The following is a 23,956-nucleotide window of genomic DNA, read 5'->3' on the forward strand; positions in this document are numbered from 1 at the left end:
CGACCCCTGGCCTCGTTTAGTGGGTTAAGGATCTCGAGTTGCTGTGAGCTGTAGTGTAGGTCACAGATGTGGCTGCGATCATGCGTGGCTATGGCTGTGGCTGTGGTGTAGGCCAGCAGCTACAGCTCCCATTCAACCCCTAGCCTGGGAACTTCCATTTGCCTTGGGTGCGGCCCTAAAAAAAGACTAAATAAATAAATGTATTGTTGTCTTCCCCAGGGAAAAGCTTCTATTGCTGGTTCCATTTTACATATGGGGAAAACCAAGGCCCAAAGGGGTGAATTCTGGTCCCCAAAGTCACACAGATCGAAAGTGGGGAGATTGTCGTGAAGTAGTTGGATTTCCAAGGGAGGGAATGAAGGTCCAGCCCAGAAGAGCCAGGTGAGCCAGGAAGCTGCAAGCCTCTTCTTGCTCAACAGTGTGATCTGAACATTGACTTCACGTATCCTTTCCTCTGCTGCCAGCTTCCTCAAAGGGCAGGCCTGGTGTGAGTCACCCAGCCTGTCGTGCACCACTTGCTCTTTGAGCTGCTGGCTCAGATTTTTGTTGTGTTCTGGCCTCCCCACCTTGAAGTGAAACCTGGAGAGATCAGATTCTCTGGTGGGGTGGGGTGGGGTGATGTCATGGAAACAGCCAGTTTCTGATTATGGAGGCTAGAGTTGGCTGCAATTCACTGGACGGTTGCCGTGGCATAGGCCATTTGTTTAGTCAACCAACATTTATGGAGCTCCTACTGTGTGCCAGGATTGTCCCAGACCTGGAGGTGCAGTAGGGGCAAAGACAGTTGTGATCTGTGCCCTGCTCTCTTTTCAATCGCAGGCTCAGGCCGAGGGGAGGGAGCATCAAACTCATGGTTGATGAATATGTCATCAAACAAGGAAGCAAGATCATTTCAGAAAGTGAAGAGACTTGGGAAGAAATAAACAGGGCGAGTGAAGGGAGTGCCTCTGGCCCAGGTGGCCAGAGAGGGCCTCTCTGAGGAGGAGGTGGCATTAGAGTCAAGATGGGGAGGAAGAGAAGGGGGTGGTCATGATTGGAAGAGCTTGGGAAGGAAGGTGATCTTATGGGCAGAGGAAATAGGCAGTGCAAAGGTACTGGGGCAGGACTGGACCTAGTGTGTCAGAGGAGCAGTAAGGAGGCCCCTGTGGCTGGAGCAGAAAGAGGGAGGGGAAGCAAGGGAAGAGGTGACGCCAGGGAGGGGAGGGTGCAGTAGGTCTTGGGCTTTTGCCCCCAGGGAGGTGGGAGCCCTGGAGGGTTGTGGACAGAAGAGGGGCGGGGCTTGACTCAGGTGCTCACCAGCGCCCTCTGGCTGGGGCAAGGAAGGCTGACTAGGGCGTGAGGGCAGAAGCTGGGGGCCAGGGGAGGTCTGCTGAACTGGTCCAGGCCAGTGATGATGGGGGCTGGACCTGGCAGAGGCAGAGGAGAGAGGAGGAGTGGGCACATTCAGAATGTGAGTCCCTCTTTCATCCCCCAATCATAGTCACAAGTCATAGCCCTTTTCTGGGCCACATCTTTCCCACCTGTACAATGGCCCTAGTGTCCTTGGGTCTGTCCCTGTGTCACCCCAGCATATTTAAAGCCCTGAGCTGAGGGCTTTATGTGCTGGATAAGCTCATTTCATCTACAACCCCAGGAGCCAGAAGCAATGTCCCCAGTTTATAGATGAGGAAACTGAGGCCCAGAGAGGTGACATCATTTATCTAAGGTCACACAGCTCATAAGTAGCCTTCTGGGACAGGAGAAGGAGCCAGGGGGCTCTCTCCATGGATTCTAGCCCATATGGAGACTGTGCATATGGTCTTGATTTTTAAAATTCTTTTCAATATTCCAGTTCATTTTTTTTTTTCAGGGCCACACCCATGGCATATGGAGGTTCCCAGGCCAGGGGTCTAATTGGAGCTGTAGCTTCCAGCCTCCATCACAGTCATAGCAACACGGGATCCGAGCCTCATCTGCGACCTACGCCACAGCTCATGGCAATGCCGGATCCTTAACCCACTGAGCGAGGTCAGGGATTGAACCTGCATCGTTGTGAATGCTAGTCAGATTCATTAACCACTGAGCCACGACAGGAGCTCCTATTCCAGTTCATTTTGTTACTTGTTAATTCATGGCTTCTTGTCCACACTCTACCCACCCAGAGAGAGTTGGGGACCAATCTGTCTTGGTCACTGCAGTATTTTCGGAAGCCAGCACAAGATGTGCCACAGAATAATTGCTCAGTAAACCCTTTTGACAGTTAGTGGGCACCTATTGTGTACAGGCCGTGACGGGCGCTGGGGACACAGACCTGGGGACACAGTGCCCCATGGAGCTCACTGGGCACTGAATGGAGAGGATGTAGATTCCTCCATCCTTTCGGCTAACCAACATTTATTGAGCTCCTACTGTGTGCAGGTCCTTGGGCACAGTGAAGACTGAGTTGTCACCCCCTCAGGTGACCCAAGACACCCCTGTTCTGTCCTCTCAGAGCTCATGGTCCAGTGCCAGAGACAGAGATAGTTAAGGGGCAATCAGGCCAATGATGAAATGTAGGAGGCCTCAGAGGCCTGAGGGGACCCTTGACCAGCCTGGGAGGATGAAGAGAATCTTTCTGAAGGAGGAAGTAAGCTGACACCAGAGGCAGAAGTTGGAATGAGCCATTGTCAGGGAAGTGTCCCTGGAGCTGGGCACAGCATGGGCAAAGGCCTGGAGGGGAGGCCACTTAGGGAAGGGCAACTTCACGGGGGCCACATGAACCCAGAGGCAGGGGCTCCCCCACAATTTTGGCTGCCCCAGCGCCCCCTGGTGGCCACCACTTTCCCAGATACCCTCCCACATCAATGTCCTGTGGGCCTGGGGTGTTTCCTGGGGAAGAAGTCACATGTGTCCTCCAGGCAACTTTAAAGAAGTCAACAGCTTTAAAGAAAAATGGAGGGGAGTCCCCACTGTGGCCCAACAGGATCTGAGGCATCTCTGCAGTGCCATGACACTGGTTCGATAGCAGCTTGCACAGGGGGTTAAAAAATCCAGCTTGCAGGAGCTGTGGTGTAGGTCGTAACTGTGGCTCGGGCAGGGAACTCCATGTGTCTTAGACCAGCAAAAAAAGAAAAAAAAAAAAAAAAAACCCTGAAACTTGAATAATAACAGAGGTTTTATTTACAGGGGTCAGTAGGTATACCTCTGTAAGCATCATTCCTGCTTAGAATGATGTCTGAGATGATTCGATCTTTTAGAAATTTTCTCTGCTTAGCGGGCAGTGCTGTGCCCAGAGTCGCACGGCGCATGCTCGGCTGCAGCTTGGCCTGGGTAGAACTAGGGAGGCGTTGTGTTTGAATCTCCAAAATCTGATTCTCCAGTGCAGTCTGGTTGTTCCACTGCTGCGGGAGACACAGAAGAGGTGACAGACCCCCACATATCACCTGCCTGGCCTCCCCAACAATCATTGTAGCACTGCACACAAATGCACTATCAACAGAGGCATATTTAGAGTTATTTTCCGGGAGTTCCGGTTGTGGTGCAGCGAAAACGGATCCAAATAGTATCCATGAAGATGCGGGTTCGATCCCTGCCTCATTCAGTGGGTTGGGAATCCGGCCTTGCCACGAGCTGTGGTGTAGATCACAGAAGCGGCTTGAATCCAGCATCGCTGTGGCTGTGGCTAGGCCAGCAGCTACAGCTCCAATTAGACCCCTCACCTGGGAACTTCCATGTGCCGGGGTGTGGCTCTAAAAAGCAAAATAAATACATAAAATTAAGATAAAGTTACTGAACAGAAAATAGATTGCCATGGTTCAAAATTCAAAAGGCACCATAGAAGGATCCGGATAAAGTTGTCCCTCTCCCTCCCCAATCACCTAGAGACACTAGTGTGACTGATCTGTAGCCTGTCCAGCCGCTCCTCCAACCCCACAGTCTGCCCTACCAGCCATTAGAGGGCTCTTGTGAGCACCTGAGTCCGGCCAACCCCTCCTCTGCCCACAGCCCTCCAGGTAAAATCCCAAGTCCTTCCCAGGAACCCACAGGGCCCTACAGAACCTGCCACTGTCCCCTCCCTCACTTGTTGTTTCCTCCTCTGCTCCAGCCACACAGGCATTCCTCTCTGTTCCTCCAACACACCAGGAACAGTCCTGCCCCAGGACCTTTGCATGGCCCCTGCCCACTGCCTGGTGCGTCTTTCCTCCTGATACTGCCATAGCTCACTCCTCTCACTCCTTTCAGGATTCTGCTCAAATGTCACTTTCTGGGTGGAATCTTCTCTGAAGAGCCTATTTAAAATCCGTTTTAAATTGCTCTTCTCGGCATTCCTGTTGTGGCTCAGTGGTTAACAAATCTGACTAGGAACCATGAGGTTGTGGATTCGATCCCTGGCCTCGCTCAGGGGGTTAAGGATACAGTGTTGCTGTGAGCTGTGGTGTAGGTCGCAGATGCCACTAGGACCTGGCGTATGAGAAATGCCCCTAGTCCTGTCTCTAGCCTAGAGCAGTGGGCTGCCTAGGAATTAGGCAATCAACTACACAGCAGAAGGAAAATATGAGATACCTTACTTTTATTCTTATTTTCCAGTTGCATCATTCCTGGGGGTGGAGGTGTGCTCAGGGTCTCAGGTGGGTGAGATCAATGAACAAATATACACATGGGTGGAGTTGCTCACCTGGGTGCTGGTGTGAAAGTTTGCAGATGGCTGCTGCTGAGTCAGTGAGTGTCTGTTTCTTTTGCTTCTTCTAAAAGTATCTGCTTCCTGTCAGGGTCTGGCACTGTGCTGGGTCTTTGCCAGGAATTGCTCTGACACTGAAGATCAGAGTTACCATGACCCAGACCCTGGCCAGGCGGGGCTTCTCGGGAAACAGAAAGTCCAGTGGGGCTAGAAGGAGGAAGTTTCTGCTGGCTGCACAGCCAGCAACCCCCACCCCCTGCCTCCTCTGCCTCTGCAAATAAAGGGGCTTCTGGAAGGTAGGGTCAGCCCTGAGGGGGCCAGGGTGAGGTTTTTCCTGAAGGGTTTGTTCCCGAATGAAAAAAAAATTTTTTTCTAAGGGCTGTACCTGTGGCATATGGAAGTTCCCAGGCCAGGGATTGAATCAGAGCTACAGCTCCCGACCTGTACCACAGCCACAGCAACTCAGAATCTGAACCACGTCTGTGATCTACACCACAGCTCAGGGCAATGCCAGATCCTTAATCCACTGAGCAAGGCCAGGCATCAAAACCGCATCCTCGGAGTTCCCGTTGTGGTGCAGCCAAAAGGAAACCAACTAGGAACCATGAGGTTGCAGGTTCCATCCCTGGCCTCTCTCAGTGGGTTAAGGATCCGGCGTGTCGGTGAGCTGTGGTGTAGGTCGCAGACGTGACTCAGATCTGGCATTGCTGTGGCTGTGGTGCAGGCTGGCAGCTGTAGCTGATTCGACCCCCAGCCTGGGAACCTCCATATGCCCCGGGCGTGGCCATAAAAAACAAACAAACGAAAAAACTACATCCTCATGGATACTAGTTGGGTTCTTAACCTGATGAGCCACAATGGGAACTCCCAGGATGGAATTTACAAAGTCCTCAGGGATACTCATCCTCTCATCCCCCTCCCATTAGCGACTCCTCAGCCCCCTCCTGGTCAATGCTATCCCTAACTTTGAGCCCAGTGGTCCCTTCTCTATCCTCCTCCCTCTCTCAGAGCCTTCTGACCAGGCCAGACCCCCTCCTCCTAAAAACTCCATCCTCATGCGGCCCCCAGGCTCCATACACCCCCTCCCTCCCTCTCACTTCTCACAGACCTTCTCTGGTCCCCCCCCCCCCCACCTGCCAGGGCCTTGTCCCCTCTCAGGGACTGAACTCCATCTATGCCCCTATGACGTCCACAGTCCTGTCTCCAGCCCGGGCCTTCCCTGAGCTCTGGACTCGGAGTTCAGCTACCCCTTGACGTCTCCATGTGGGGAATCCATGAGGGTCTCACACTCAAGGACACCACGGTGTGTCTGACCCTCCCCGCCTAACCTGCCCCTCTTGCGTCTCATTTTTGCTGATGGAAGCTCCATCTTGGCAATCGCTCAACTCGAACCTGAGAGTCACCCTCGACTGATCTATCAGCCAACACTCCTGCTTCTGCTTTCGAAAAATCTGCCCTGGAGTTCCTGTCGTGGCACAGTGGTTAACGAATCCGACTAGGAACCATGAGATTGCGGGTTCGGTCCCTGGCCTTGCTCAGTGGGTTAACGATCCAGCGTTGCCGTGAGCTGTGGTGTAGTTTGCAGCCGCGGCTCGGATCCAGCGTTGCTGTGGCTCTGGCGTAGGCCAGTGGCTACAGCTCCGATTAGACCCCCTAGCCTGGGAACCTCCATATGCCGCAGAAGCGGTCCAAAGAAATAGCAAAAAAGACAAAAAAAGAAAAAAAGAAAATCTGCCCAGAAGCCACCCACTGCTCTCTCCTCCTGCACTTGTACCAGCGAGGTCACCCACACCCTGATCCCCAGATTCCCAACCTCGCCCCACGGGCTGTCCTCCTCGCAGCCACCAGAGGGCGCGTGTGAGCACATGAGTCAGGTCCCGCCCCTCCTCTGCCCACAGCCCTCCAGGGTGCAGCCTCCCAGGGGGAAAAGCCCACAAGGTCTTCCTGCACGACCTGCTCCTGTCGCCTCCTAGCTCTCACCTCCTCCATCTCACTCATTCCGCTCCAGCCGCACTGGCTTCCTTGCTGTTCCTCCAACACACCAGGCATGGTGCTGCCCCAGGGCCTTTGCATGGACTGTGCTAGCTGCATGATGTCCTTCCTCCAGATTCCTCCATAGCTCCCTCTCTCACCTCCTCCACGTCTTTGCTCAGGTGTCACACTCTCAATAGAGGCTTCTTTAAGGCACCCACAGATCCCCCTGCTCTATTTTTCCATAACACTTAGTACTTGTAGGCAAATGTAAGTCACTTACTCATTGCACAGATTATTATCAGCCTTCTTGGGAAGGACATGCATTTTGTCTGATCCCTGTGCCTGGCACACAGTAGGCACTCAATAAATTAATCAGCACACCACACCATGTTGTTCTGTGCTTCATTTTATTGCCTTTTGCAGATATCCGTGTTTTTTACATATTGAAGGTTTGGGGAAACTCTGCGTTGAGCAAGTCCGTTGGTGCCATTTTTCCAACAGCATTTGCTCACTTTGTGTCTCTGTGTCACATTTGGGTAAATTGCCCACAATTTCAAAATTTTTCATTATGACTATATTTGTTATGGTGACCTGTGATGAGTGGCCTTTGCTGTCAGTATTGTAATTGTTTGGGGGGGGACCACAAACCGCTCCCATATATAATGGTGCACTTAGTGGGGAAAAAAAAAGCACACTGGGAGTTCCCTTCGTGGCTCAGTGGTTAACGAACCCAAGTAGCATCCATGAGGATGAGAGTTCTATTCCTGGCCTTGCTCAGTGGGTCAAGGATCCAGAGCAGCCATGAGCTGTGGTGTGGGTTGCAGATGCAGCTCAGATCCCGCGTGGCTGTGGCTGTGGCTGTGGCTGAGGCATAGGCCGGCAGCTACAGCTCCGATTGGACCCCTAGACTGGGAATCTCCATATGCTGCAAGTGCAGCCCTAAAAAAAAAAAAAAAAAAAAGGTGCACTTAGGGAGCAGTTTCTCAGGGCTACCTGAGATGCTGTCTCCCAGGCTTGGGTTCAGTCCTAATTTTGCCCCAAATAAAACCTAACTCTCAAAAACAAATAAATTAAAAATGAAGTGGTGCACTTAATGCATAGATGTTGTGTGTGCTTTTTTTTTTTTTTTTTTTTCTGACTGCCCCACCTACAGGTCATTCCCCCATCTCTCTCCCTCTCCTTGGGCTTCCCTAGTCCCTGAGACACTGCAGGATTAAGTCAGGCCAATTCATAACCCTACAGTGGCCTCTAGGTGTTCAAGTGAAAGGAAGAGTTGCACATGTTTTACGTTATTTTTATTTATTTTGTTGAAGTATAGCCGATTTACAACGTTGTGCCCGTTTCTGCTGTACAGCAAAGTGACTGTCATACATATGCATACATCTATTTTTCTTTTTTCTTTTTTTTTTTTTTAGGGCCACCCCTGAGGCACATGGAGGTTCCCAGGCTGGGGGTCGAATCGGAGCTACAGCTGCCAGCCACAGCCACAGCCACAGCCACGCCAGATCTGAGCCATGTCTGCGACCCACACCACAGCTCACAGCAACACCAGGCCCCCAACCCACTGAGCGAGGCCAGGGATGGAACCCACAACCCCGTGGTTCCCAGTTGGATTTGCCTCCGCTGCACCATGAGGGGAATTCCCATCCATTTTTCTAATATTCTTTTCCATTCTGGTCTGTCCCAGGAGATTGGATATATAGCTCCCTGTGCTCTACAGTAGGATCTTATTGCACACGTCTTTTACTTTGAATCAAAAGCTTGAAATAGGCGTTCCCATCTTGGCGCAGTGGAAACAAATCTGACTAGGAACTATGAGGTTGTGGGTTCGATTCCTGGCCTCACTCAGTGGGTTAAAGATACGGTGTTGCCGTGAGCTGTGGTATAGGTCGCAGATGCAGCTCGGATCTGGTGTCATTGCTGTGGCTGTGATGTAGGCCGGCAGCTACAGCTCTGATTGGACCCCTAGCCTGGGAAAAGCCGTGGTGCAGCCCTTAAAAAAAAAAAAAGAAAAGTGAGAAGCTGGCAGAGGCTGGATCATGAGGTTGAATGAAGGAAGCCGTCTCCCTAGGAGAAAGGAGCAGGGGAAGGAGCGAGGGCTGCTGTGGGAGCTGCAGCAGTTTATCCAGAAGATCCAGCTCAGAGCATCCAGGAAGGTGGCTCCACTAAACAGAGTTTCAGTAAAGGTGAAAGAGCCTTCTGTTGTTGGAAGAGGGTGCCATGCAGGACTTTCACAGCCTGAGAGGAGAAGTCAACGCCTGGCTTCCAAGCCTCAAAGGACAGGCTGACTCTCTTGTTAGGGCTGATGCAGCTGATGACTTTCAGTTGAAGCCAGAGCTCATTTGCATCCCTGAAATCCTAGAGCCCTTCAGAGTTATGCTAAATCTACTCTGCCTGTCCTCTATAAATGGAACAACAGAGCCTGGATGATAGCACATCTGTTGAAAACATGGTTAACTTAATATTTCTTACTTTTTTCCTTGGTCTTTTCAGGGCTGCACCTGCAACATATGGAAGTTCTTGGGTCGGGGGTCCAATCAGAGCTACAGCTGCTGGGCTATGCCACAGCCACAGCAATGCTGGATCCCTAACCCACTGAGTGGGGCCAGGGATCAAACCTGCATCCTCATGGATAATAGTTGGGTTCATTACCACTGAGCCACAGGAGGAACTCCAGTTTACTGAATTTTTTATTTCTTTTTTTTTTTTTTTTCTTTTCTTTTTAGAACTGTACCTGAGGCATACGGAGGTTCCCAGGCTAGGGGTCCAATCAGAGCTGTAGCTGCTAGCCTACGCCAGAGCCACAGCAACATGAGATCCTAGCAGTGTCTGTGACTTACACCACAGCACATGGCAATGCTGGATTCTTAACCCACTGAGCGAGGCCAGGGATCAAACCCGCATCCTCATGGATCCTAGTCACATTTATTAACCGCTGAGCCAGGAAGGGAACTCCCAGTTTACTGAATATTTCAAGTCCCCTGTTGTGACTGACAACTCAGAAAATAAGGTTCTTCTCAAGATATTCCTGCTCACTGACAATGCACCTGGTCACCCAAGCCCTCTGGTGGAGATAGACAACGAGATTCATGTCGTTTTCATGCCTGTTAACACACTAATATGGAAGATGCTTTGTATTCTAGTCCAAGTTAATCACTAAAGTTATGTTGCTTAAATTGCACATAATGACCCATCTCTGGGAACCCTGCTTCCCATGTAATGAGTGTTAAGCTAAAACACCTTTGTTAACTGGCAGGAACCCTCCTGACCAGGCCCACCTGTGAGTGGCTGCAGGGAGGAAGAAATTAACAAGAACCCGGAACCGGAACTTACCCCCTCCCCTCCTAGGATAAAAGCAGCCTGTGTTCTAACTGGAGAAGGTGGTTCTTTGGGACGCTAATCCACCATCTTCTCCGTGCACTGGCTTTCCAAATAATGTCGCTATTTCTTGCCCCAACACCTCCTCTCTGGATTTATTGGCCTGTCCGGTCGTGAGCAGTATGAACTCGGTAACACAAGAGCCAAGCTGCCGCCCACAGATCGAGGAGTCAATTACAACTTTCAGGTCTTATTCTTTAAGAAATACATTGTGTAAGGCGATAGCTGCCATAGACAGTGGTTCCTCCGATGGAGCTGGGCCAAGTCCATTGAACACCTTTCAGAAAGGAGTCACTGTTCTAGACGCCATTAAGACCATTCGTCGTTCATGAGAAGAGGTCAAAATATCAACCTTCATAGAAATTTGGAAGAAGTCGGCTCCAAAGCGTCCTGGATGAACTCTAAGGGGCTCAAGACTTTGGTGAAGGAAGAACTGCAGATGTGGTGGCAAGTGTAAGAGAACTAGAATTAGAAGAGAAGCCCGAAGAGAGGACTGAGCTGCTGCCCTGTCAGGATAAAACTTTAATAGATGAAGGGTTGCTTGTTATGGATGAGCAGAGAGAGTGGTTTCAGGAGATGGAATCGACTCCTGGGGAAGAAGCTTTGGAGACTATTGAAATGACAACAAAGGATTTAGGATGTTACATGAACTTAGTTGATAAAGCAGGAGAGGGTTTGAGAGGATTGACTCCAATTGTGAAAGAAGTTCTGCTGTGGACAAAATGTTATTGAACAGCAGCACCAGCTACAGAGAAATTGTGGAAGGAAGGGTAAACTGATGCGGTGAATTTCACCATTGTCTGATTTTAAGAAATTGTCACAACCACCCAAACCTGCAGCAACCACCACCCTGATGGACCAACAGCCATCAACAGTCCACTAGCAAAAAGATGACAACTCGCTGAAGGCGCATTATGATGAGCATTTTAAAAATGAAGGTATGTACATTTTAAAATTTTATTTTATGTTTAGTCTTTTAAGGGCTATAACCCAGGCATATGGAGGTTCCCAGGCTAGGGGTCAAATCCGAACTGTAGTTGCCGGCCTTTGCCACAGCAACTCGGGATCCAAGCCGCATCTTCAACCTACACCACGGCTTTCTACAACACAGGATCCATAACCCACTGAGTGAGGCCAGGGATCAAACCCGCATCCTCATGGACACCAGTTGGGTTCGTTAACCCCTGAGCCAGGACAGGAACTCCAATGTATGTACATTTCTAAAAGACATAATGCTATTGCACACTTTTATTTTATCATGTTTTAGAGCCACATCTGCAGCATATGGAGGTTCCCAGGCTAGGGGTCTAATTGGAACTACAGCTGCCAGCCTACGCCAGAGCCACAGCAACGCCAGATCCAAGCTGCATCTGCAACCTACACTGTAGCTCACGGCAATGCCAGATCCTTAACCCACTGAGCGGGGCCAGGGATCGAACCCTCAATCTCATGGTTCCTAGTCAGATTCATTTCTGCCTCGCCACGGCGGAAACTCCTACTGCACACTTTTAGGGTACAGTATGGTGCAAACATAATTTATATGCACTGGGAAACCAAAAAATTAATGTGACACACTTTATTATATTCACTTTTTTTTTGCCATGGTCTGGACCTGACCACATTACTGCAGAGGTCTGCCTGAATATGAATTACCTCTTAAGTCTGTTTTTATCTTTAAAACAACATCTTTCGGAGTTACGTCATGGCTCAGCGAGTTAAGGACAGCTGGTGTTGTCACTGCTGTGGCTTTGGTCACATGCTGGAGTGTGACCAAAAAAAAACCCAAAACACCTCTTTTAAAATTATTTATTTTTATTGAAATATAGTTGGTTTGCAATATTATGTTAGTTTCTGGTGTACGGCAAAATGATTATACATATGTAATCTTTTTCATATTCTTCTCCATTAATTTATTATAGAATACTGAATATAGTTTCCTGTGCTATACAGCGGGATCTTGTTTATTTTATTTTTTATTGAAGTATAGTTAATTTTCAGTGTTGGGTTAGTTTCAGGTATACAGCAAAGTAATTCAGTTATGTGTATGTATTCTTTTTCTGATTCTTTTCCATTACGATTTATTAGAAGATATTGAGGATAGGTCCCTGTGCTATATAGTGGGTCCTTGTTGTTTACATATTTTATATACAATAGTTTGTAGCTGCTAATCCCAAACTTCTAATTTATCCCTCCCCCATCCCTTCCCTCTTTGGTAACCATAAGTTTGCTTTCTATGTTTGTGAGTCTGTTTCTGTTTTGTAAATTAAGTTCATTCGTATCATGTTTTATATTCCACATGTAAATGATATCATGATATTTGTCTTTCTCTGTCTAGCTTCCTTCCCTTAGTATGAAAATCTTTAGATCCACTCATGTTGCTGCAAATGACATTGTGTCATTCTTTTTATGGCTGAGTAATATTCCATTGTATATATGCACCAAATCTTCTTATCCATTTATCTGTTGATGGACACTTAGGTTATTTCCATGTCTTGGTCATTGTAAATAGTGCTGCTATGAATACAGGCTGCATGTATCTTTTCAAATTAGAGTTTTTGGCTTTTTTGGATATATATACACAGAAGTGGGATTGCTGGATCATATGGTAACACTATTTTTAGTTTCTTGAGGAACCTTCATTCTGTTCTCCATAGTGGCTGCACCAATTTACATCCCCACCCACAGTGTAAGAGGGTTCTGTTTTCTCCACACCCTCTCCAGCATTTGTTATTTGTAGACTTTTTGATGCTGGCCATTCTGACTGGCGTGAGGTAATGCCTCATTGTGGTTTTGATGTGCATTTCTCTAATAATTAGTGGTGTTGTGCATCTCTTCATGGGCTGTTGGTCATCTGGATGTCTTCTTTGGAGAAATGTCTATATAGGTCTTCTGCCCATTTTTCTATTTTGTTGTTGTTGTTGTTATTGCGTTATATGAGTTGTTTGTATATTTTGGAAATAAAACCCTTGTTGCTTGCATTGCTTTTGCAAATATTTTCTCCCAGTCTGTAGGCTGTCTTTGTTTTCTGTATGGTTTCCTTTGCTGTATAAAACAACCTCTTGGTTCCATGTTCTCTTCTTGCCTGCAGGTGAATGTTTCATTCATTCATTCTGCCACCCATTCATTCATTCACTGAACAGTATATACTGGCACCTACTGTGTGCCAGGGATGGTTTCAGATCAGGGGACACACGGTTGCTTAAAGCAGACCCTGTTTCTACCCTCTTGGGGGCTCACAGACATTAGACTAGGTGACAACCAAGGTGGTCCCTGTGTGATGGGGGCCAGTGGGGGAGGAGGGGGAGTGGCTGTAGGAGGCTTCCTGGAAGGGATCACTCCCGAGAGAAGGTACTCCAGGCAGAGGCCACAGCCCAGCAAAGGACCCCGTGGTGGGACGGAGCTTGGCTCGGAAGGGTGGGGAGGAGCCAGTGTGAGTAAGACCTGTGTCCCAGGGGGACCGGGAAAATGCTGCGATGAGCACTCGAGCACTCGGTGCCACCAGGGGGCGCCGTCGGACAACGGGTCCCACCTCTTCACCAGCAGCCTGGGGCTGTGGAGTGGTTTCCTCCTAAGAGAGCCCAGAGCGATGGAACCCCCAGAGAGTGCCAAGTTCCTGGCCATGCCAAAGGCCACTCTCTCCCTGCTTATAACCTTGGTAAATAAAAATATCAGCAGCCATATCAGTAGCTCCCTTAATTGGGTGTTTGGAAATCGTTGAGTCTATAGCTGTTGGGGACCAGAGCTCAGAGAGGGTGGACACCTGCCTTAGGTCACACAGCAAGTCCTACCCCAGCCTGGCCTACAGCGTCTCCTCCCAACCTGAAATGCCCCTGGGTGGGGATCTTTTATTTTTAACCTGGTCAGTGAACACCGCCTTTTTATAGCCCTGGGATGTGTCCAGGGTTTCCAATTTCCAAGGGAAGTTTGCTTTTTGTTTTTTTTGTTTTAAAGTTCTCTTCCCAAGAAAAGGAACTGCCTGACCTCTCGGGGATAGGAGGGCTGAACCTGTCTCTTGTCTTCCCTGAGGCTCCCTGGGGTCCCTCAAACCCCTTACCAGGTGCTATACCTGTTCCCACCCCTCGCTGGGTCTAAGTCCCCTTCTGTCATGCTTCCTAGCAGCCTCTTGCTGATCCCCACACTCTGCTTACCTGTCTACTGTCCTCAGCATCTTTGCTGACCATCTGCTCTCTCATTTACTTAATTTCTTTTCTTTTTTTGGCTGCGCTTGTGGTATGTGGAAATTCCTGGGCCAGGGACTGAACCCATGCCATAGCAGTGACAATGTGGGATCCTTCTTAACTTGCTATGCCACCAGAGAACTCCAATTTTTTTTTTTCTGTTCCTTGAGTTGTTTAATATTCATTTTTTTTAAACATGTTTTAAAAGCAATTCTTGGAGTTTCCGTTGTGGCTCAGCAGAAACGAATCCGACTAGGAACCATGAGGTTGCAGGTTCAACCCCTGGCCTTGCTCAGTGGGTTAAGGATCCGGCATTGCCGTGAGCTGTGGTGTAGGTTGCAGATGCAGCTCAGATCTGGCGTTGCTGTGGCTTTAGTGTAGGCCGGCTGCTGTAGTGCCGATTGAACTCCCCCTACCCCCCAGCCTGGGAAACTCCATATGCATTGGGTATGGCCCTTAAAGGCAAAGGGGGGGGGCAGCTCTTTTTCTTCTCCACCCCCTCCCACCTGGAATTAGGTAGTGGTGATGGTTGCTCAATCCTGAGATTATAAAAAGCCACTGAATTTTATACTTTAAAATGGTTAACTTTGGGAGTTCTCACTGTGGCACAACAGGTTAAGGATCCAGCATTGCCAGAGCTGTGATGTAGGTCACAGCTGTGACTAGGATTTGATCCCTGGCCTGGAACCATCCATATGCTGCTGGTGCAGCCAAAAAAATATAATAATAGGGAGTTTCCTTATGGCTCAGTGGGTTAAGAATCTAATATCCATGAGAATGTGCGTTCAATCCCTGGCCTCACTCAGTAGGTTAAGTGGATTAAGCTTGCGTTGCCACTTAAGTCACCAGATGCGCCTTGGTTCCCACGTGGCTGTGGCTGTGGTGTAGGCCAGTAGCTGCAGCTCCTATTTGACCCCTAGCCCAGGAACTTCCATCTGCCACAGGTGTGGCCATAAAAAGACAAAATAATAGTAGAATGGTAAACTTTATCTCTGGAAAAGATGGTAAAAAATACAAACTCGTCTTTATTTTTAAACCTGGATTATTTTCAGTATCAACATCTGTGAACTCACACATGTTGGGAGCGGGGGGCCTAGTGATGCTTAATACATGACTACTTAAATTTTTTTAAAGTTCACCCATGTATTATATGTATAAACGAGTGTGGCCTATGGCAAGAGCAGATCCATGGAGCGGTGTGCCGGGTTTTCATGGATAAACTCATTTGATCCATGATTGCTCTTAGGCAGCTGCTACCATCAACCCCATTTTACAGATGAGGAAACTGGACTGAATGAGAGGATTAATTACAAGGCAGTGGCCCCAGGGTTGGATCCAGAGCTGCACCCCACCCCCACCAGCACATGTTTCAATTTTATTAAACCTTTTAAAGAACCACCTTTTGGTTTCATTGCTTTTTTCTCTATCATTTGTCCATTTCTATTTTATTGATCTACATTCTTTTTTTTTTTGTCTTTTTAGGGCCACACCCAAGGCATATGGAGGTTCCCAGGCTAGGGGTCTAATCAGAGCTGTAGCTGCCAGCCTACGCCACAGCAGTGCCAGATCCCAGCTGCATCTGTGACCCACACCACAGCTCGAAGCAACACCAGATCCTTAACCCACTGAGTGAGGTCAGGGATCAAACCTGCAACCTCATGGTTCCTAGGTGGATTTGTTTCCACTGCGCCATGACAGGAATCCTGATTTGCAGTGTTTATTCTTTGGATTTAATTTGCACTGATGTCTCCAGCTTCCTAAAGTGAAACTTTAGATGAGGCATTGGCATGCTTTTTCTGTAAAAGGCTAAACAGTAGATATTTCAGGCTTTAGGAGCCAGATGGTCTCTGTTACAACTGCTCAATTTTGCCATTGCAGCTTGAACGCAGCCACAAGGAAGTTGTGAGCTCTGGAGGGTGGCTGTGCCAGTAACACTTTATTTACAAAATGAGGCTGGATTTGGCCTACAGGACACAGTTTGCAGATTCTGTTTTTCTTGTCTTCCAGTGCAAGCATTTAAAGCTATACGTTGGGAGTGGAAACAAATCTGAGTGGTATCCATGAGGACACAGGTTTGATTCCTGGCCTCACTCAGTGGGTCAGGGATTTGGTATGGCCGTAAGCTGTGGTGTAGGTTGCAGACACAGTTCCAATCCTGTGTTGCTGTGGCTGTGGCGTAGGCTGGCAGCTGTTATCTCCAATTTGACCCCTAGCCTGGGAACTTCCATATGCGGCAGGTACAGCCCTAAAAAGACAGAAAAACAAAGTTTAAAGCTATACACTGACCTCTAGGCACTGGTTTAGCTGCACTGCACAAGTTTTTATATGTTTTATGCTCAAAGTGCTTTCAAATTTTCTTGTGACCAGCTGAAGCTGTGTTACAGCTGCCTACCAGCCAGCTCACTCACCTGTTACCTGCCAGCCCCGAATGATCTCCGAGTTTAAGGCTCTTTAGAAGTCAACCCTGAGCCACTTCAGCAACTCAAAGGCCTACCTTCCCTGGCACTGAAAGCCTTCAATTCAGTCAACACACACTGATTGAGCTCATACTACACACCAGGCATTTTCCTGGGTACTGGCTCTGCAGTGGTGAATGAGGCACCTACGCGGGGCTCCCATTATGCCCTAGAGTCCGCATTATGCCCTAGAGTCCCCTGAAGTCAGGAATTCTGCTCCATTTCTCTCCAGCCCATTAAACAGCCCCCTCAGCCATCCACTTACTGTCTCTGGTCAAAAACCTAGGAATCCATCTTAGACTCCCCTCCTTCCTCCCAGACCAATTCATCAAGTCTTGCCAGCCCTACTCCAAAGCAGATCTGGAATCTGTCCACTTCTCTCCATTCCATGGCCTCCCTCCAATCTGTTCCTCTCGCTGTAGCCAGAGTGAACTCAAGGCTTAAATAAATAAGGTCATATCTCTCCTTGGTGTGAAACTCTGCCATGGCTGCCCATCGCCCTAAGGATAAAACCCACACTGCTTTTCAGGGACTGAAGGCCCTGCACCATCTACCTGTGTCTCCCCTCACAGCCTCTGATCCAGCTACACAGGCCGCCTCACTCTTCTTTGAATGAGCAAGAGAGTTCATTTATTCATTCAACAAATGCTTAATGAGCTACTGTGAGTCAGACCTTCTTCTGGGTGTGGGGAAATGAGTTTCAGTAGTTGACATTCTAAGGGAGGGACACACTGAAAAAACAAGCACACAAAGAAAAAGATGACAGGAGTTACGGTGATAAAGATTAAGAAGGAAGTACACAGGAGGATGTGGTGGAGGCCATCTGGGGCTGTGTTTTTTATGATGATCTGGGCGGGCTTCCAGGAGGAGGTGACATCTGATCAAGGCCATTGCTTCATGGGCTTTTAAGAGAAACATCAGGACTCAGGGCAGGGGGCAAGGGTTGCACTGGGGGATCGCAAATGTCCTGTTCAGTGCCGAGAGCCACTGTCGCTTCTACACACCTTCGAGAAACAAGACTGCTAGGGTCAGGGGAGGGAACACTTCACCCCAGCTTGTAGGGGTGGTGCTGCCCTGCACTTGGGCTGGGTCTTGCCTAACACATGTTGTGGCAACTGCTGGGTGGAAACACCTTTTGTCCAGTCCTGACTCAATCACCTGAAGGAATCCAAACCCCCACCCAACCTTTCTCTAGGGACAGTTAGTGCCCCATGGTGCCAGCCAAGTGCCACGGTCCTGGGGGCTGGTCATCTCGCCTTTCGGGGCTGAGTCCCTGAGTGGTGCTATCTTTAACCTTGGGTTGGGACGCTCTGCTCCCTGTAAACACTGCTCGGATGACAGTCCTGGAATCCCACAGGAGCAGCAGTCTCCAAGCGAGGCAAAGCCATCAGGGCTACTCCCCAAGTTGTCAGAGGGGGACCAGAAATCCCCAGAGGCAAGAGGCATTGGTTTGCTCACTCACCACACAAGTCACTCAGTGGGGACCAACACAGACCTTCCCAGGGCTCCCCAAGGTCTGAGAAAGGCATTAACTAAGCAGGCAAGGGAATGCACAGGACTTCAGGCCCTAATTTCAGTTCTACGGAGGCAGGAAGAGACACTGAGTCGGGCAGTGGCTCTTCTGCATGCTTTCTGACACCCTCAACCTTGGGTCTTAGTCTTGACCTTGATGCTTCCTAGCTGGGCGCTCAGGCACACTTCTCCTGAGCCTCAGTCTGCTCATCTGTCAGCAAGGTGGGTCGTCATCCTGGCCATGGCCTTGGGCAGCCTACTTGACCCCTCTGAGCTTTTCTCTTCATCGTTAACTCGGTAGGTAGCAACCAACCTGGGGTGAACCAGGCAGTACCACCCATTCCTGAGCTACAATGATTGCTCCAGGCTAAGTGACCCTCAGGACTTTGGCTGGCATATGGTATTTTGATGGCTGTCACCTCAGGACCCCATAGGAACAAGGTCATTCCTAAGAGTTTTGAGCTGCTGGGCCAACCCTCACCAGAAACCTGCCTCAGCTTTGTTTTAACATGGCTTTTCCTGGAGTCTCAGGCCAAAGTCCCTTGTGACTCTGGCAATTTTCCTAGAATGGAATCTCTTAATCGTCTCCATTTTCCGCATTTGCAAGAGAGAGCGAATGCTACTTATTTCACAGGCCTGTTGTGATTAATGAGCAAGGGCGCCTGGCTCAGCACAGAGCGGCGCCCACCCTACAGTCAGGGCTCAATAAATGCTGATGGTGTCTCCTGGGAGGCTGTGGAGCGAGTCTGCTGGCTCAAAGCCCATTCCTTTGGGGCGACAACCGTATTTACACCGCCGCTGAGGGGGTGTTAACTGTTAAGGATTGTTAGCCCCCCAATGAAACCAGGAGAGGGAGAACCCTCCAGGCCAATTTGCTACTGGGTGAATGAAATGTCCTCACAGCATGGCCTCCCCACTGTCATAGGAGGTGAGGACCTGGGGAGGTGACAGACCTCAGGTATAATTGGCTTGCTCCTGCCTGCTAAGGGTGCCTGGACCCTGCCTGGCCCTCAGGAAATAAATGACCATCTACCGGGCGGTGCTGTAGGGGAGGGGCTGGACTGTGCTAATATGGACAAAACCAGAATTTAACCGGAAAGATGGCAGGAGGAAGAGAAGGGGCAGGGTGGAATTTCCTCCCACGCCTGAGCGAGCCCCAGGAAATGCATCCAGTTCATGCAGACTTCTTGGGCCACAGGGTCCATGGGCTCTATCCTGGGGTCTTGGCAAAGCAGGGCTGATTTAGGGGTCCTTCGGTTTCCTGAACCTTTCCTGAGGTTCAAGGCATCCTCTTTCCTGCGGCAGCCCTCCCACAAAGCAAAGGTTTTGACTAAGCCAGTGGTTTGCGGGTTTTGTTTTGTTTTGTTTTTTCCTGCAGTAATCTATTTTCTTGAAGAAATCTGGCACTCAGCCAAAGGACAGAAACAAACTGCAGCGGGAGCCAGTGTCCTTCCTGGGCATCTTCTACACTCAGGGCCGCCCCCCCTCCCCCCCTCCCCCCCCATGCCCCCAGGACAGAACTGCCAGGCAGCTCTCGCCCAGTGTCGTCCTTTCAACGACGATGTTGTTTTAACACCAGCGCCAGACTCGCCACTTAAAACGCCTCTTTATTCTGGGCTTCGGGAGCGACAGTGATGGAGTTTTGCGCCTTGATGGAAGGCAAAAACCTGGTCATGTAAATAAAGAAGGTCCTAACTAACACTGCAAATCCAAATGAGACCGCGTTCCCTCAGTGGGCTGGAACATCCAGGGACCCACTGTGGCTTCTGGAGGCTTCTGTGTAGCTGCCCCAGACGAAGCTGGGCGGACAGATGTGGGGTGAGGAGACTTCTCCTGAGCAGAAAGGGGGCAGCAGCTCCCAGTTCCTTCACTGCTCTCCACATGGGCCAAGAACATGCCAAGAACAGGGCAAATGGAGGACCACTGCCCAGAGAATGTCACGGGGCGGAGCCTCTGGCAGGAGCACTCTGTCCCCTGAGTGAGGGGAGACCACGATTTTGTGCCACCTCAGCTGACAACTTGTTCTGGACATTCACCGTCTTCTCAGCTGGCTGACTTACTGAGTTAACCGGGCACTTGGAGTTTTCTTGGGGACACCTGGATCCAGGTCTTCAAGCTGCTAATAAAAAAAATGCCTATGGCCACTCAGGATGCTCACTATGCCCTCGTGGGTGATCTGGGAGGTGGACGTGGCCTGCAGTTTTAACTCGGAAACTGTGAAAACCAAACCCCAAGCCCACCAGGTGAGCTCTGGCTGGGCGGGAAGTGGACCGAGGGCCCGGCTCCTCGTTTGAAAAAATAACTTCTCTTTCTAGTTGTGACAGGAAGTCGGGCGGCCCAAGAAAAAGGCAACCGAGTGAGGTTTGGACAAAGGGACAGCCACCCTCATTTTGGGGACTGATACCCTGGACTGGCACCTCCCTCACCAAATTCTTCACACAAGAAAGCTTACTCCTACTGGCCTTGGCCAGCTCAGGCCCCACAAAACCCTCGCTGCATGAAATGAGCTCATTCAGTCTGACAAACCGAAATCTTAAAAAAAAAAAAAAAAAAGTGTATGGCAGCAAAGCCTCAGGACTCCTGCACCACACGTGTAACCTGCCCCGCTTAGCAAATAAACAGAACACCACACCACAAAAGCCACGCAAGGGGCAGGCCGTCCCGGGCAGAGAGCCCCACCCACAGCAGGGCCGGAGGAAGCAGGTGCGAGTGTGCACGAAAAAGCGGGTCTCCCACTTTTCTTCCTTGAGGCCCCCAGTCTTAACACTGCATTCCGCGGCTGGGTCTATCTGGCCACTTAAGAGGCCGAGGACTGACCCAAATCTCAGCTGCTTCTTGTGTTTCCAGCTGGGGGGAGGAAGGCGATGGCTTCAATCCCTCTGCCTCCAGGTCAGAAGGCAAAAAAATCTCCGAAACCCAGGCAGATGGGACGCGTGGGAAGTGGAGCGTCTTCTCGGGTTAAGGATGGAAGCGCGGGCTCTTGAGAAAGGCCGATCCCGGAGCACGTGATCCAGAAGGCTTCTAGCACCAACAGCTCGCTAACTCCTCTCCTCCTCCCTGCAGAGGTGAGAGGGCAGTGCGGGCGGGAGGCCCTCCTCCTGTTTTGTGCCACCGGAAGTGCTCACCAGGAGGGGGCGGGGACAAACTGGGCCCCGCCCCTCCCGGGGTCTCCTCGCGGAAGCCCCTCAGTGCAGCTCGATGAAGGCCTCCAGCTCCTCGGGGATGAAGCCCTTGTAGGGAATCTTGTTTTTGTCCAGGGCGCGGGCTGCAAGGCACTGTAGGGTGACGTAGTTGAAGGGCTGAATGGTGCTCTTAGCCAGCAGTTTCTCGTCCAGCAGCTCGTAGGCCGTCTTCTTGAAGGCGTTGGTGGCGTCCATGTGGGCTCCTGCTTCGATCAGGGCGTTCATGATCCCCGGGCAGTTGTTCTGTGCCGCGATGTGCAGCGGGGTGTTGTTGTCAAAGTCCCGGCTGTCTGGGTCAGCCCCGCAGTCGAGCAGCACCTTGACCACCTGGAGGGAGGGGAATCTGCCTACCGGGTAGCGGCCCACGTTCGTGGTCTCCGCGTCCACGGCCATGTGCAGAGGAGTGAAGCCGTTCTTGCCGCGGGGGGCGCACTTGAGCAGCCGGTAGACCGTCTGGTGCTTCAGGTGCTCCTGGTCGGGCGTGCACTCCACTTTCTCCAGCAGATAGAGCAGGTGGAGGATGATGGCCAGGGCCTTGGTGAACTGCGCCGAGTCCCCGGGCTCCTTGGGCAGCTGCAGGGCCCGCTCCACTTCCCGCACCCCTTTGCACAGCACCCCCATGAGATCTGCAAAGCCGATCTGCGTGCCCAGGCTACCCTTGGCCGAGCGGTCCTGAAGCACGTAGGAGAAGAGTTCGGCAAAGGAGAGGAAGCTGCTGGCGGTCATGGGACTCAGAGGCTCCAGGTTGTTCTGCTGCATGTCCAGGGCGTACTTCCACAGGCGGATGCAGCGCTCGAAGTTGCCTGAGTCGGCGTACACCGCGCCCCGGTAACGGATATAGTAAGAAGTGTCCGGGTGGGAGGGCCCCAGGATGCGCTCGCGGATCAACAGGGCTTGCATGCGCATCTCATCCGGGTCGGTGATGAGTGCCTCCAACTCCTCAGCGGTATTCACCTCCCTGGAATAGTCATAGGCCAGGACCAGCTGCGGGGGCTCGGGTTTGGGCAGATACGCACCCCCTTGGTGACGCAGCTCCATGGCCCGTCTCCAGTGTTTCAGGGCCCCAAGCAGATCCCGCTTCTTATCCACGTAGGTGGCTCCCAGCAATTCCAAGGCTTCAACGGCAGCTTCCCGGCTGGTGGGGCAGCAGCTCTCGGAAGATTCACCGCTCAGCGGCTCCTCTGGGGAGGCGCTGCAGCAGCGGGGGCTCTGGGGCTGCACGCACGCCGGGCTGGCGGTGGGGCCTTCTCGGGACAGCCCTGGCCGGGTCTCCTCCCCAGCAGGCTGCTCCTGGATAAGGTACTCCACGATGTTGGTGTGGCCCGTCACGCTGGCCGCCAGCAGCGGAGTCATACCGTAGCCGTCACGTTCCATGCGGGCGTTGCACCCGAGCAGCAGCTGCAAGATCTCCAGGCTGCCAGACTCAGCACAGTCGTGCAGGGCCGTGTTGCCTTTGGCGCTGCGCCGATTCACCTGGGCGCCTTGCTCCAGCAGGTAGCGGGCGATCTCGCGGTGGCCCTTGTAACAGGAAATCATAAGGCACGTGTGCCCGTGCCGGTTGGCCACCTCCAGGTCCGCCTGGTGCTCGCCCACCAAGTAGCGCACCACCTCCAGGTGCCCGTCGAAGCAGGCGGCGCGCAAGGGCGTCGAGTTGGTGCGTGTGGTGCGGTTCACCGAGGCCCCGCGGCGCAGCAGGCTCCGCACCACGTCCAGGTGGCCCGCAGCAGAGGCGGCCCACAGCGGCGGCGCGCCCTCGATGGTCTCGCCATCGAAGTGCACCGAGCCGCCTGCTTCCACGCTCGCGCCGCACCGGTCCACCAGGTACTCGACCACGTCCAAGTGGCCGTAGCGGGCGGCGATTAGCAGCGGTGTTCCCCCGCTGGCCACCTCGCCCGTCAGCTCCTCCAGCTCCTCCCGGCTCCGGCCGCTGAGCAGCTTCTGAAGCAGCTGCAGCTTGCCATCACGGGCAGCATTGTACACGGCGGTATGGAGGTCCATGGTCCGGGCCTCCGCCAGGCCATGGGCCTGCCGCCGGGGGAAGAGGGCACGGGGTGACGGCGGACTAGAGCCCAGACAGGCAGGCGGCAACCTTCACCGTCTCCCCCGGCGCCATTTTAGGGGCTTTTCGGGCGGAACAAAATGGCTGTCGTGGCCTGGTGCCGAGGACGAATGGAGCATGCTGGGAAGTGTAGTCCTCTGAGCCAGCCCGCTCCGTAGGACAGAAAAGGAACGGTGATGTGCTAAGACTATTACTCCCAGAAGGCCGAGGGTCAGATGCGATGACGTGAGGACACGATGCATGGCGGGAATTGTAGTTCCAACCTGAGTGAATGGTGTCAGAAATAGGCGAGGCGAGGACTACGACTCCCGTCATGCAGTGCTATGCGATGGCTTGTGGGACCTGGAGAAAGTTTCGCTACGTACTTCCTGTGGCTGTCACAGTACCGGAGCCGATAGGAAACGTAGACGCGGGGCAGAGGACTACTTTCCACGAAAGGCCAGCCTCGGAGCCAACCGGCAGCGAGAACCAGGCGCGGGGTCTGATTCGAGCTTGGCGAGGCTGAGCGGCGCAACGGCAGGGGGCGCTCGGGAGAGACAGGAAAGTGAGGAGGGGTGGGGATGTTAGGGAAGCAGGGACTG

General features: G+C 51.4%; 2 protein-coding genes across 7 annotated transcripts in view; one reads left to right on the forward strand and one right to left on the reverse strand.

Annotated features, from left to right (window-relative positions):
* The window catches only part of TICAM1 (TIR domain containing adaptor molecule 1), a 37,431-nt gene extending 17,149 nt beyond the window's left edge, over positions 1-20,282 (forward strand). The window contains exons 3-5 of one of the 6 annotated variants that reach the window (XR_014836359.1): positions 220-381; positions 9,867-10,926; positions 19,513-20,282. The gene's annotated coding sequence lies outside the window, so the exon portion shown is untranslated. Of the gene's footprint in view, positions 1-219; positions 1,042-1,537; positions 3,107-4,063; positions 4,400-5,360; positions 6,367-9,866; positions 12,967-15,412; positions 15,563-19,512 lie in introns of those variants that run through there. The other 5 variants (XR_014836360.1, XR_014836358.1, XR_014836357.1 and 2 more) reach the window with 5 other exon arrangements.
* Positions 19,724-23,443, reverse strand: FEM1A (fem-1 homolog A). Its single transcript, XM_021084041.2, has one exon. The coding sequence runs from the start codon at positions 23,312-23,314 to the stop codon at positions 21,320-21,322; it is 1,995 nt and encodes a 664-aa protein (XP_020939700.1). The 5' UTR covers positions 23,315-23,443; the 3' UTR covers positions 19,724-21,319.
* Positions 23,444-23,956: the final 513 nt, after the last annotated feature.

The sequence above is a fragment of the Sus scrofa genome, chromosome 2 (genome assembly GCF_054392235.1).
Source record: "Sus scrofa isolate SSC_HxYL_T2T_F1_AM1 chromosome 2, Sscrofa_HxYL_maternal_Yorkshire_Landrace_v2.0, whole genome shotgun sequence".
NCBI lineage: Eukaryota > Metazoa > Chordata > Mammalia > Artiodactyla > Suidae > Sus > Sus scrofa.